This window comes from Pelecanus crispus, chromosome 2, assembly GCF_030463565.1.
Source record: "Pelecanus crispus isolate bPelCri1 chromosome 2, bPelCri1.pri, whole genome shotgun sequence".
In the NCBI taxonomy this organism is placed as follows: domain Eukaryota; kingdom Metazoa; phylum Chordata; class Aves; order Pelecaniformes; family Pelecanidae; genus Pelecanus; species Pelecanus crispus.
In genome coordinates, this window is record NC_134644.1 from 49,976,255 (window position 1) to 49,990,952 (window position 14,698).

The 14,698-nt window shown below is 41.6% G+C and overlaps 2 protein-coding genes across 5 annotated transcripts in view; one reads left to right on the forward strand and one right to left on the reverse strand.

Annotated features, from left to right (window-relative positions):
* The window catches only part of FYCO1 (FYVE and coiled-coil domain autophagy adaptor 1), a 40,804-nt gene that overhangs the window by 22,837 nt on the left and 3,269 nt on the right, over nt 1-14,698 (forward strand). For both annotated transcript variants that reach the window (XM_009487677.2, XM_075706537.1), the window contains exon 14: nt 13,563-13,658. In XM_009487677.2, the coding sequence (XP_009485952.2) occupies nt 13,563-13,658 (96 nt within the window). The remainder of the gene's footprint in view (nt 1-13,562; nt 13,659-14,698) is intronic.
* CXCR6 (C-X-C motif chemokine receptor 6) lies at nt 1,422-7,403 on the reverse strand. 3 transcript variants are annotated; one of them, XM_075706542.1, is made up of 4 exons: nt 7,098-7,403; nt 5,739-5,860; nt 4,235-4,302; nt 1,422-2,964 (listed from the first exon to the last, which is right to left on the reverse strand). In XM_075706542.1, the coding sequence occupies exon 4, from the start codon at nt 2,939-2,941 to the stop codon at nt 1,904-1,906; it is 1,038 nt and encodes a 345-aa protein (XP_075562657.1). In that variant the 5' UTR covers nt 2,942-2,964; nt 4,235-4,302; nt 5,739-5,860; nt 7,098-7,403; the 3' UTR covers nt 1,422-1,903. The 3 variants fall into 3 exon arrangements, with proteins under 3 accessions (XP_075562657.1, XP_075562658.1, XP_009485953.1); XM_075706543.1 differs by lacking the exon at nt 5,739-5,860; XM_009487678.2 differs by lacking the exon at nt 7,098-7,403 and having other exon boundaries at nt 5,739-6,204.

Below are 14,698 nucleotides of genomic sequence, written 5' to 3' on the forward strand. Positions count from 1 at the left end.
AACCAAGATCATAGATGGCAGAAGTGTAAAAAAAAAAAAAAACCACCCAAAAACAAAAACCCAAAAACCACTGCCCTGATACAGAAACAAAGTTTATTCACACCTTTGTACTGCTTTTGGTAGAAAGGACATCTCAGCCTGTCTGCACTGTGGTTGCTTTGGTTTGGATTCTTTTTTTCTTAATGACTCATAACACTCTTTCCTGACCTAATTACAACTCACATGGCCAGGCAGGGTGCCAGCTTAGCCAAAAGGGGGAACTGCATGTGGTCTGAAGTATTCGCTGCCCTGCACAGAAACAGCCAGGGAGAGGAGTGGGGGCAGGAGCACCTCTCGCCACCCTCTGCTGGCCAAGCCTGCCTTGCAGCTGTGTGTTGGGGTAGCAGCTTTACTTGCCACACAGATGTGAAAGCAGAGCACGTTCCTTCCTAGTTTTGTTTTTAAGAATAGTGCACCATTTCACTATGGGAGAACCAAGAGATTGTGTAGTAAGGAAAGGATTGCCTAAGCAGATGTATTCTAAGGGAAAAAAGGTGGCATGGACACAATGGTGCTGATAAGGGTCAGGTACCACTGAGCTGCAGTGATCTGGTAGGAGGGACTGAGTGTTAATGGGGAGAAAAGGAACATCCAGAGTGAGCATGGTTATTGCAAGAATGGTTTGAAACAGGTTAAAATTGATATTTCAAAGCTGTAATGCAAAAGACTTTTAGCCTTTGTGCTGGACCCAACCCTGCCTTCATCACAGGCAGCCCACAGCCGCATAAAGCCCTCCCTCTGCTCCTTTCCAACATGCCTTCTTTCTTTTCCCTATTCCAGTCTCCACCCCTGTTCTGCTACTCTCTGCAAGAGCTTTTGCATACTTTCTGCCCCAGTCTGGACTGTCCCCTGTGCACCTTTTTGCCTCCCACTGGGGGATGAAAAGGCCAGAGGTGGAAAGGAGGGACTGCAGGAACAAGGAAGGAGAACAACTAAAGAACCCACAGTTTCATGGCAAGGGAACCAGGGTGCCAAGGGGATGCCAGCAAAAACAGACTGGAAGATGTCATTGTGCCATGGTGCAAAGAATGTGTGGAAATGAGGGTGTGAGAGTTTGCATCTAAGGAAACACTGCTCAGTGTTAGAGCTCATATGTGGTATGATATCCCTTGTGTTGACAGGGTGTCTAGTCATCTGGCCACATGAGCTGTTATCAGAAGTAAGATACAAAGATGTCTATGGGAGATTCAGACCATGAACCTGGTATTAGATGGAAGGCAGATGAAAATGCTGCTTTATTCCAGAAATTTTAGATGAATGCTAAAGGAGTATGTGTGGAGACCTTCTCCCAAATGGAAAAATACAAAAAAACCCACAAAGAAAACCAACCACACATGAAACCCAGCATGAAGATTGAAATATGTATGTTTTTAATCCAGGAATTGTCATTAAATTAATCTAATTAACTAAATGAATCTAATGAACTAAAATCTGTAATATCTTTGAAACAAATCTCATAAATGCTTTTGTTAACAAACACCTTTCATGAAAAAACAGCAGGCCAGAGGTTTGGTGAATGTCTGCAGTCCCTCTGGAGTCATGAAGTTCAAGTTAGCTTTATGTCATGAAGAATGGAGTTTTATCTCATTGTTTATTATACCTTCTGAAGATCTTCTGCACAGTGAACTCAGTTACCAGCTTTGTCTTGGGACCAGCTCTGACCAGGAGAAGCAGGAAACGCCAAAGTATCGTGATTAAGACAGGTTGGCCTAAAGCCCATCACAATGTCTTGTATGGAATGTACACACAATGTAAAGCCCATCACAATGGGTTTGTATTTCCTCTTTCATGCAGGCCACCTATCTCAGTATTTACAACAACAAAAAAAGCAGCTGTAAATAGTTGCCAGATTTTCTAGGCAGTTTTAGAGCACATACATGCTTGTTGCATCTGCGTTATTTGAGGCAATAAAAGTTTTAGAGCCTTCCTCTTCAGTGGTTTGCCACTGTTTAGCCGTAACTTGCCATTTGGCGCATCTTGAGTTTTTAATAATTTTCTGTAAGTTCCTCCTGAATTTCACCCCCATGAAGAAATACAGAACAGGGTTAAGACAGCTATGGAAATAAGCAAGAGCTTCTGTTATGATGATTGCGTATTCAAAGCTGCTATTCAAGTTAAAGCTCCAGTCTATGATCTTTATCAGTCGCAAGAAAGTATAGGGTGACTGAGTAAGAATAAATATGGCAACTACAGAAAATATTCTTTTTAGAGATTTGTTCTTTTGAAAACTCTTGGCGTGCAGTAAGGTTCTAATAATTAGGGAGTAGCAGATGATCATGGCTAGCATGGGAGTAAAATAGCCAAGGGTCACTTGGATCACTTCAAGAACCAGTTCTGTGCGTTGGTTTGAGTATTCTTCCTGACATATTACCTTATCCATATGAAACACCTCACTAAAAATAAACTGTGGTGTGGCAAATGCTAGTGAGATCACCCAGATCAAGACACAGATTAATTTGCCCCATGTCATTCGTTTGGTTTGACGCATATGTGCTTTGGTGGCAAAAGTAATAGCAATAAGCCGGTCAAAGGTGATAGACGTTAGAGTTAGCATTGAAGTGTACAAGTTCAGAGTATACAAGCCCCGTATAATACGACAAGCCACGGTGCCAAAAGTCCACTCCTGAGCAGCAGAATATGCCCAGAATGGCAGCGTCCATAGGAAGACCCAGTCAGCTATAGCCAAATTCAGCAAAAATACATCTGTCAGCATCTTCAGTTTCTCGTAGAAAACTAGTATGACAAAGACTAGCATGTTTCCTGCTAGCCCGAAGATGAAAACAACTGAGTACATACAGGGCAGGAAGACTCTTGTAAAGATGTGAAAATTCTCACTTCCATTTTCATTGGGATCGATGATGGAAAAGTTATAATAAAAGTTAACAGTATCTGTAGTTGCCATGTTGCCTTCTTTTTAAAGGCAGCCTGTAAGGAGACATATTGAGATTTTTTTTACTCAGCAAATAATTAAATCCTAATGCATCCAGGAGACAGACAAAATCCTAAGTGCTAACAGATAAAAGCTGTAGTAAAACATCCATGACAGATAAAAGCGAATATATATATTTACTGAAGAGGGTTGTCTTGACAGTAAAGATGCAAACACAACAGCTGGTGGACTTAAACACAACATCTGTTAACAGATTTATACTGACAGTGACTCAAAAGATAAACAAGACAATTACAGAGGCTTCCAAAAACAGAATAAAGATTAAGCTTTCCAGTACATCAGTGGTTTAGTGTTTGGATCAAGGGATTCTGGAGGAACCCATGAGAGAAACAGAATTCCTTTTGCCAAATTCAGCCTTTAGGCTCAGGTTGAAGGCTCTGAGCATCAGAGTCATTGGGCTTGGGTTGGACCTGTCTCGAAAAGTAGGGTTTGAGTCTCCAAGCGAGCGCTTTAGAGCTTGTGGTTCAGCCTTAGCTTGTTGTTTAGATGTTATTCACGTCATCAGATGGTGGCACTTCCTTTCCCCTTCTCAAGTGACTTACTGGAAACGTGGAGGATTTTCATTAATATCTCTTCCCCACTTCATTTTAGTTGATCTGTTTCAAATGTTTGTATTACTGTCAGAGGAGTGACTGCTTCTCTGTCAAGCCCCCTCCATCACATCCCCTCTCCAGAGCTGATGCAGTATCACAGTGTCAGCTCTCCAAGGCGAGGGGCTGTTTTCTGTCAGGGTTGTTGCCAGCACATAAGAGTAACAGCAACAACCAGATTTACCTTGTCAATAAAGTCTTTTGTGAGACAGGTTAATGGGGTTTTCAAAGATTTAGCCTAAGGTTAAATGTCCTCTCTCTTGAGCTACAAAGAGCATGTTTCTATGGCACTAATCCCACTACAAGATATTACTCAGCATAAGATTAGCAGAATTCACCTCTGAATCATTTAGATTAGCAGAGAAGCCTCGCCTGTGTGAGTTATAACGTGCAGCAGATTGAACGTTACCCATAAAAGTAGTTTCTGTGGGGCCACGAAGCAGAGCCAGCGCAGTCTGTTAGTCACCAGAGAAGTACAATAAAACTGCATGCCCCTTTGAAAAGTTACTGGCTTTTTATAAAATACTTTACTATTCAGTTCAGATGGAGGCCAAGCATGGGATGAAGATATCCTGCAAAAGTAAGTTAGGCTCAACAACATCAAGGCAGTGTATACTTTTAAACAAATGGAAGCACCATGTTTAATTTTACTTACTCTTTGCAACAGCAGTCAGCTGGTGTTTCTTGCCTCTTTATTGTAAAGGAAAGGTTTTTGCCTCTAAGCTGAAACAAAGAATAACCAGGCACTCAGTTTTGTAGTTTGACAACATAAAATTCCATTAGTAGCCTTAGTAAACTGGTACAGATCTTTCTGGTGCCCAGGCTTACTGGAAATTAGCATTTAGGAGAGTCTTATTGACTCTTTCAAAAGAAGAATTTTTAATACCTGCTTTTAATCCAACTTTTTTTTTTACATAGTAGGATATATCATTTGCTTTCTGGACAGACCAAAATATTTAAAATTTTAACTAACTTTTTTCCTATTTCATTAATGTTCTTCACAGGAGTTTTCAAATTCAGGCAGTAATATCCTAATTTGTTTTTGGTGAAAGCAGATGGAAGGTTTAGTATGGATTTCATATGGGAGCCAGGCTGGGATAATTTTTGAACTCCAGCTGTGAAGAATTTTCTTATATGCAAATACCAGGCACTGGCTTCTGATATTGTCTCCCCCACTTGCTGACATGAGCAGATCTGCAGAAGAGATCTTTCTAAGTTAAAAATGTTTTTTAATGTGTCACGTGCTTTACATTTCTCAGTTAGCTGGGCTCCTAAACTCAGAATTTATGGATCATGTTTTAGGAAAGAGGTGAGGTGACTGACACCACTAAATAGATAGCAAAGGATTAATGGGAGTCCTCGAATGTGACCTTTCAACTGATGCTCTAGAAATATATTTTGATGTTATGTTCTTGTAATCTTAAACGTCTTAAGTTTTCTTTCTTTTCCTTCTTTCTCCTGTCTGAATATAGCCATTTAAGTTCCTTCTTGGTTTGACAGCAGGAGAAGAGTCTCAAATGCCTGACTGATTACCAACCCCTCTGCAAAAAAAAAACCCAACCCAAAAAGTCCTGCATGCATAGGTTAACCTTGCAGAACTGTACGCTGATTTTCGAGGCAAAGTCAGGTGTGGAAATTTCTAGCCCAAATCTTTTTTTTCTTTTTTTTTTTTCTTTTTTTTTTTTTAATGCTAGAGAGCAATAAGGAGCTGAGAAAGAGCTGCTGAAGCTGAAAACTTTTTTATCTCAACTGTTGTGTTCCAGACAAGCTGAAGTTACAGCTCAGAGTTGTTCAAGAAGGCTCTCTTAAAGGCTGATCTTGGATTATGAGGCTGAAGAGTTTTTGGATCAGCTGACCACCTCTGCCAAATGTTTTCAATCTTTGCTACTCAAAATGTGCTGCAAATGTGTATAAAGTGGTATGGAACTTAAAAACATAGGGGAGATCCTTACCTTCTGCAGACCAGCCTTTCCACTCCACTAAAGCACAGACCAATAAGCTTTCTTCTCCCCCGCTTCCCCCCAGTGGATGGTAATTTTTAAGGGGAAGAAAGTCCAGCAATTTCCTTTAAAAAGGTTTTCATTTATTTGTGATGCATTGTTACTATGTGACCTGATATTTTTCTAGCCAGAAGCTCTTAAAGTATCCTACTCACATACCTAAATTAGAATCCACATTGTATGCTGTCTCAAACTTCAGAGTTGTTATGCCTTATCAGACTAGTTGTTCATGGAGTTATTCCAGCTTTCCTCAAAGGAAAGAACAGTAGCAATCTTTCTACCTGAAGTGAGATAGTGAGAAAGCATTGTGTTAGGTACGTAGGGAGGGAGGAGGAAGAAAATTCCCTGGTCAGGAGAATAGCAAGCAGGATGAGTTTATTTGCAGGGAAATGTTACAGTCTGTATGGACTGAGTCTAGGTTCTAAAAAGATTTAGAAGTTTAATAGAAGCTTAAATTGGATAGGAACAACAGCAGGGGTAGAAAAGTGAGCTAGAGAGAGCCATGCAGTGTGCACGGTGTTAATACAGGATTTGCTTTAAGGTCTGGTTTTGTTAAAATTAACTCTTGAATTAATGAAATGGAAATGCAAGCAATTAATTGAGAGTCAGAATGAGCTATTCTGGTTTGTCCCAGCGTAGATAGTTCTCCTCCTGTCAGCAGAAGAAGGCTGCTTATCATTTCCACCACTCTGGGAACTGAGCATCACAGGAGCTGGTAGTCTCAGTATTACAGGGGTTTTCCCCCATTTGGTCTCCAAGGTCTAATTTCTGTTGTGCTGATTAGCTATCCTGCTTTAGTAGCTGCATCTGAAAAGCAGGGTGTAAAAAGCAGTAATAATGATCTTGCCAGTTGTTTATTTCTGTCAGCTCAGGGTTCCAAACAGAAAATCCAATACAGATCACTCTTTTTTAAAATAAATCTAAATAAAAAGTAATTTTAGCATATACTAATATACAGCATAATTTGCCATGACAATAAATACAGGCTGTAAAGAGAAGGAGGTAAATAATGCTCATCATCATGTGATGTGCCTTGCTTAGAAATCAACCAATTTAATTACAAAAGGGTTTTGAGATTGTAATCAGAAAAGGTGAAATTATCTCATATATGTACTTGTTGGAAGAGGTGAGAGGTTTTCAAGAACTACCAGTTGGAAAAACAGATTCTAGAGCATAAATGGAAAGGGGATAATTAACATACACCCTCTTGAGTTCCAGATATCAAAAAAATTTGTCTGTAGACCTTTTTCAAAAACTAGCAAGTGTGAACCAAAGAGCTACCGCAATAACAAGGTATCAGAAAAGATTTAATAACAAAGCTAGAATGCAAAATCAGTTTCTTCAACAGTCTGAATAAAAGCCCACCCTTTCTCTTAAATTTTGCATATCAGGATGGAGGATATGTATGATACTAACAAAATCTTTCAAGTTTGAATATTTCTAAATGTTAAAACTTCTTTTTTAAAAAAAAAAACACGGTTTTACCTATTTATGTGAAGCCCAGAAAATGTCACTTACTATACTAGATGGTGTCACATCTTCGGGGAACGCAGTCGTCTTATCTTTCAAATGAAATGTGAAAGCAGCAGTTTGCTTTATTTATCAGTGCTGAAGCCTGCGCCACTGCCTCACAGCTTTCGTAGTTGTTGTTGACCAAAGCAATGTGATTTGAAGTTACTCCTTTGTTTTGATTCTTGAGTGTTACTACTGCAGATATGATAGTATGAACAAGCTGTGCTCTCAAGATCCAGTTCAAATTCACTTACATGTGACCATTTGTCTGAAATGTTCAGAATCAAATTGATTTTTCAGAAATTATTTGCAGAATTAAAACTTAATCTGTATTTACCACTTACCTTTTTTTAATCACTCATGCATATTTTGTGACAATACTGGATTTTCCAATTTCTTCTAGTTTTTCTGGGGCAAAAATATTCTAGTGACGATTTTCTCTGACGTTCTTTGCCCATCTGAGATGAGCTAGAGATGGCTAGAAAGATACTGTGTTGGTGACCATCCCCAAGTGAGTTTTTTACCTTTAAGGCAATCTCAACCCTAATTAAAGTTAGTGTGTGTGCTAGATTTTCTTTCAGAGTCAATAAAAGAGTCTGGGAGGGCCTCCATACATTTACAAGGGAGCCAGAGGGGGCCTACCCTATGTAGGGGTGACTTTTCACTTGCAGCAAAGGCAGGGGTGGGAATTGACTTACAACCTATGGGTACAAGATCTGGGAGAGAAATAGTTGTGAGGAGGCTCTTGAGAGGGTGCAGGGAAGCAGAGATGCCTGGGTGACACTGCTCAATGAAGTGATACTCTGCTGTTGTTTGTTGGTACTGTAATTAGGGACACCTTTTGTGCACTCCTTATAACTAAACTACATGCCTGGCCATCACTGCAACTCAGTGTGAGCCGTAGCTTTCATTTAACCTTTCCTGTGGTATACCTTCATAGGAGGAGCCCAGTACCTGCACATCCTATAAAGCAATGTGCTACGTGCAGTGTACATAACATTTCAGGTGGATTCCTAGGTGTGTTTCCTAGCTGTGCTTATTTCCCTAGTGAGACTCGCTGCTCTTGATAGCCTCTGGAGAGTCATCTTCAAGAGTGGTGATTAGTGTAGAAAAGTAGTAGCCTTACTCATGGATGGATTCTCTGAGAGAGGAAGGCAATATTCGGAGAAACTAGCCCATGCAGTTAGATCTTTGCAGCAGCCTGTGGTACAGTAGCTGGAGTGCTTCTCTGGGACTCTGTCCTGTAGAGCAGTATGCTTGTACCTCTGAGTTCTTGAATTGGGTACCTGCAAATGTGTATCAAAAAACCCACCAAATTTGACTTAATCCTACAGCATCATTTACTGAAAGAAGACTACTTGCACAAGAAATGCAAGACCCTGTAATGCTCTTTAAAATTGAGTTCTCCCTTGTCCTTCATCACATGTGGTAGCAATTCCTATGTCTCTGAGAAACAAACCTGCAGCAAGGTGCTAAATATTCACAAACTGTTCCTGTCAAATGGGCGAACAATAGGATGCAACAGCCACCTGCTTTTAGCAGTTGTTATCAGGTGCAGAATAGGGTATGAGGATGGTAAAGCAGTGGCTAAGCTATGTGGTAGCATGTGTGCCCTAAACCGGTGTGAATGTCTGCCTTGAGAAAAGATAAAGTTCCCCCCATGTTGCAGAGGGCCACTAATTGGCCCTTTCTGCCAGTGAGGCCCATTTAAATTCCTTAAAACCAGAAAGTGTTCAGAGTCACTTTCCCATGGAGACTAGTACCCTCCCAACATCCATTTGCCCTTATCATACCTGAGGAACCCTGGGATCACTTCTGTGTAACTTCTAATAAACTCTTTATCAAAGAAGACTGCAGTATCAGCAGTATTCAACCCTTTATCATGCAGTCGGGATCAAAAGAAACTCAGAGATACTTTATTTCAGCTTGCTAGCCTAACTGTAATTTGACCTGTTTCCTCCATTGTTTTATATACTGTATTTCCATAAAATATTTTTGGATGGCCTGCTCAAAGAAGCCCTCTCTGGCATAGGAATGGTGAGGGCTTCTGCTGTGTGTGTCTGCATATATGTAGCTCTATAAGACTGGATGGCCTTCCTCCGTTTGCCTGCAGGAGACACACTGTAGCATGACTGAATTATCACTGTAACCTAAGAATTATGGTAAAAATAGAGGTGGGCTGTGTGAGTTTATGTCGGGGAGAGGGCTGAGAGACTAGCTGTTACTCCTGGACGAGTCAGTCTGAAGGATGTTTCATTGTATAGTTGTGCGGCCCCTGTGTGCAGAAACTGCACCAGCTGCAGGGAACCTGCAGGGTCTGGGATGGAGCAGCCTCAGCAGAGGCACAGGCTGGGTGTGGAGGGCTGGGCAGCAGCTCTGCTGAAAGGGCCTGCGGTTCCTGGTGGATAGTGGTGCAAACCAAGCCAGAAACTGCCTCTGCTCTACCTCTCCTATAATTCTGCCTCAGTTTCCCTGTAATAGCCTGTAAAGAACTGTGCAAGGAGAAAATTCAAAGGTATCTAAGAAAAAAAGAGTTCGTTTTGGGAGCAAATACCTCACAACTGAAAAAAGCTAGGGTTACCCACAGAGCTGGCTGTAACCTTGGTGACCTACAGACTGCGCAGTATTTAGGATATTTGGGGCAGCAGCTTGCTGGTATTTCTACTGCTGATTCTGGTAGCCATCTGTTTGCTGCCTTCTGCTGGGGAGGGGACTTGAAAGCACCCTGGGAATCCCAAATTACTTATTTTGAAACCTGTTATCTGCACCTCTTGCAAATGCAGCATTTGACTCACACCTGAAAGCTGTCTTCATCTTAGAGCCTTTGCCAAACCTCTTCCGTATCACAAAACTAAAAAAATCTCAAAAGATTTTCCATGTTGTCCCTTGGAGCACAGAAATATCCCTTTGTCATGATTGTTTCCCCAGCTTGCTTTCTCTTTATGCACCAGTTGCCTCTGGTCTTACAGATAAGAGTGTAACCAATTTTAAGGCAGGGGAGTCCTTTTGGGTTTTGTTGGGTTTTTTTCATACAGGATGTAGCATAGTTAAATCGTACATTTTTTTTTGAGAAATGGCTGGGATTTCCTATCTACCAATATGCAGGTCACCCACAGCACATAGTGGTGGATCTTCATGTCCATCCATTTTTTTTCATCAGCTGTCTGTGTGATGCTTTCCCATCCCTACATATGTCAGGGTTTTCCCATGACCCTTCTATCCCCTTCCCACCCATACACACTCCTTCATGCAAGATACCGTCTTGCACCCTGTCAAAAACTCAGTGAGCTCTGTATCCCCCATGCTCCATCCCAAATCATACCTCTCTTCCTGCCCATGCCAAGGGCTGTCTGTGCATCCTTTCTTCTGATCCTTCACCATCCTCTTTCTTTTTTTCTTTCTCTTTGTTGGGCTGGAGGGGAAAGCTGCTAACTTAGTTAGGGTGCTTGGGATGGATCTGACCTGCTAGGTAACAGCAGGCCCAGGGAATCATTGGTGGTCTTCAGCATCACACCTTCAATTGTTTCTTGGCATTAGAGACATTCGCAGAGGTGCTTGCTGGGGTAAGCAGCTGTTAGGGGCTCTGTACAGCCTCCATCCTCCATTTCAGGTTTCTGGCTTTCACACAGTTCGGTAAGGTTCTGGCCCTGGATGAGTGAAGCACTGCTGACAGGCAGATGGCTTATGGGCTTTCACTCCTCAGCCATGTGAAGCTGACACCTCAGACGCATAACTGCAGCTTCCAGAGCTCAGGTGTTTATTAAAACAGAAAATTGCTGAGGGCCAAGTTGAACCAGCTTTCTTCAGGTTGTAATTCTGAAAGGGACTTCTTATTTCTAACTCCCAAGCCATTCATGATGTTGGTCACAGTATTTTTAGTATTTTTTATAAGAAATGCTTTCGATATATAAGAACGGGCACACTGGACCAGACCATCCAGCTGAGGGACAGTGACCAACAGCAGATGCCTGAGGAAGAGCATAAGAACAGGACAAGCGTGAAGTAATACTTCAAAATGCTCCACCAGCCTCCGACAACCTGTGTCTCAAGGATTTGCTGAACCAGAGCTGTAACGTCTTTGCCGTGCTTCAGTTCTTCCTGCTTTTCAGCCCCTCTTCTTTTCACTTTTAAAAGAAAAAGAAGAGAAACAGTCTGGATTTTAATAGATACATCAGAGGGTGCATATTCATAAGCTGGGGACCTGGCAAGCTGCAGAAACATCCCTAATGCTGCCACCTAGTGTGAATAGGTCATGCAAGAAGAAATTCTCCTTTCAGGGGGACAAGAGCTCCAGCTAAATCGTGAGACTGTGTTTCTTGTATTTTCCACATAGGCTACCAGACGTCAGTGTAGACCATTGGACTCAGTGGGATATCATAAAGAGAAGGAGGATTTGCTTTGTGATTGTAATGCACTTGGGTTTAAGAGACAAAGTAGGAGACTTAGCGTTCCCTTAGCCTATAGTGAGTAGGGGCAGTGAATTTATTGGTTAGAGCAGCCAAGTGGCAAGCTAACCACCTAACCATGTGCTAGGTTGCAGCAGCAGGAATGAGGAAAATCACATGTTAGAGGAGAACATGGAAAATGTATTGGTCCTGGAATTTAATTTACATTTCAGGGTCCTAAAAGAAAGGTGAAATTAATGGATTAAATAAGGAACTCTAATGGCATTGTATAATAAATCATGGAATTTGACACTTCTGGGAAGCCTGTAGCCCTGTAGTTCTCTTGGTCTGTATGCATTCAAGGCTGTGAAATTAAAGCTGTGTACTTACAACGGTGCGAAGGGAGAGTTCTGTGGATCACAGCATGAAGTCTGTTGCTGTTCCCACTGTGCAAGCTAAATATATGTTTAGGTTTACAAGCTATAGTTTAGTTTTCTAGGGTTGTTTTCAGAATCAGTTTTCTTATCCAGTTGTATAAAGATAGTTAACAATGAAATTATTTTTGTCACTTGCTAAGTATTTGCATAGATGCTGTATCAACCTTTATGGACCAACACACGCTATGCCATTCCTACCAGTCGGCAGGTAGTGTTTGGGTATAGCTCAGCTTTTGTTACTTAGTCACAGGTTTGAGTCTTCACTGCAGGTCACAGCTGTCTCCTTAGGGTATTAACAGTAGTGGTATGACTGAAGAAGTCAAAAGCTACCCAAGAGGCTACAGGAATAAGAGAACATGAATTCCGCAGCTAACAGTGCTTTATGAGTTCAGGAAACATGTAGACAGTGAGTGCAGTTTCATTTGCAGTATAACAATAAATTCTTCCTGTTTCCAACCAATAACGTCACCCCGCTGGCACAGTATATTCAGATGCTGCTAATGACCAGCTGAAGGTGCTGTTTTCTGGAGATGTTTTCTCCTGCTCTTCTACTTAGCAGTGCTGCTTGTAGAGCAAGGTCCCATAGGATTTAAAAGAAAACGCTAAACTGTGCCTTGGTTTTGAGAATTGGTCTACAGAATGTGTGGCAATTACGCCCTTGCTACATGATTACACTTGATGGTTCAGAAGCACATATAAGAGATATTACATTTTATTAGATTCCCCAGGTTTTTGGGAGGAACCAACCAGTTGGTTCCCTGTATATAAGAATCCTTGGCATTTTTCTGGAATGACACCCTAACTGTCTCAGTTATCAACCTGCTGAGATGCAGAGAAGCAAAGTGGGTGACAGAGAAGCTCTAACTTACTTGGAAACTGTCAGCACTTGTTTACTGACTCTCAGACTCATTCTTCTCTCTGTGTCCCAGCCCTGTAATTCATAGCTGGTGTTATTCTAGTGTTCACCCAGAGCATGCACCCTTTTTGACGTAGGAGTGGATGGTGGCTTCTTCCTTCTACTTCCTCTGGTCTCCAGGACATATCGTGGTGGGGAGGAGCCATCCTCTTTTGTCATCCTGTAACAGCTTCTTCGGTGTATTTGTGTTTGAATCATCCAGTATTTCTTCTATGAAAAGAAGATACATGGTAGTGATTGTACAGTGATAAAGTATGTTTTGTGTACCATTGTACACAAGGAACTGGATATGTTTGTAAAACACCTCACAGATTAAATCCAGGGCAAATGTCATATCCCTGTGCAAGCTTTGTTTAAGGGACAAGTTCAGACTCTTTTGCTTGTGTCTGCCCTCCATCAAGATTGCCACCTGCCAGGGAGTCTTTAAAACTGGGCAACATCTCAATAGGGAGTTTATCTTAAGACTGTTGAAGAGATGTTCTGGATGTATGTATTCCTCTTAGCTCATGAAACCAGGATAGGAACAGTTTTACATTTGCGCACAGTGGTTAGCAGAATGGGGCTGCAGTTTTGCCCAGTTTTGTCACTAGAATGCGCAAAATAAGCATTCTAGAAATTGGCATCATGACTATCATCATGACTATTTCTATTTTAGGAAGGCATCAGCATGCAGATGGTATTTGACCACATACTACTCAGAGAATCATGGCTTTCCTTTTTTTCCTTGTCCTAGAAACAGCACGTGTAATTCTTCAACCTTTGATGAATCGGAAGAGTGGCAAGTTGCTCAAGATGCTGAGATATGCTTGTTGAAGTCAGGAGAACTCATGTAAGCAGAACAGTTTTATTACTACCAGGCTGAAAGAATAAAGGCTGAGCTCAGATGTCAGCTATGTGAACACAAGTATTGCAGACTCCTGAAAGAGCTGATCACTTGTGTCCCACAGCAGAATTTGGTCTGAGGAAGAGCAGAGAGTATAGCTCAACTACACAGAGCAGCAGCAATGAGCCAGGTCTTCTCTCTTCAGCCCTGCAAAACTTTAATGCAGGTGGGGAATAAGAAGGAAAGATTTGGCTCCACATCACATCAGAAAACCTTCCTTCCTATTCTTATTGCAGGAGGTCCTGTGAACGGGGAGGAGACTTAGATACAAGGCTGTGTAGTTCTAGTAGTCTCTGGAAGAAATGGCAGGGGAAAGTCAGGGAGTGCTGTGCTAGTCAGACCTTTGTCACAGGGAAGGCATTCATGGCCTTTTGGAGCATGTATCTGTTATTTATTGGTGGCCTCACAGAAACTGTCTTGCCTGCTCTGGTTGTTCTATGCCATAGCATAAAATGTTCAGCTGAGCCTCTGCTCAACCTCTCTGAACTGTGTGCGCACAATTCTCTGCATGTATCCTGCTCTGAAATGAATAGTGATGTGCAGTAGTGATCCAGCATGTCACTTGCACAGCCAAGAAGGGAATCTAACATATGAAAATGCCCATGACTTGGAAAAATTCCCCTTTGCTCACTCCCCTTAAGCCTAGCTTTGAAATTTTGGCTTAGTTATGGGGAAGGTTTTAAACTTTTGACTGCAGGGAGATAGGCCATGTTTCAACCTTGTTGCTGCTATTCAGAGAACTAGGTAAATGAAGCAGTAACTAAAACATACCTGGGCTGTAGGGCAAAAGCAAGAGTGATCGTTAGTTTATTGAAATCAGAGATCACCTGAGACACCCCAGCAGTTACTTCAGCTAAGAGGAAAAAGTAACAAGGTAAGCAAAACTTAATATAAGGCTTCCTCTCTGGCCAGAGTACAATAGTTATCATAATAAATCAGCTGTGATCCCTAACCACTCTATAGTCATGGCTGGAACTGAATTCCTC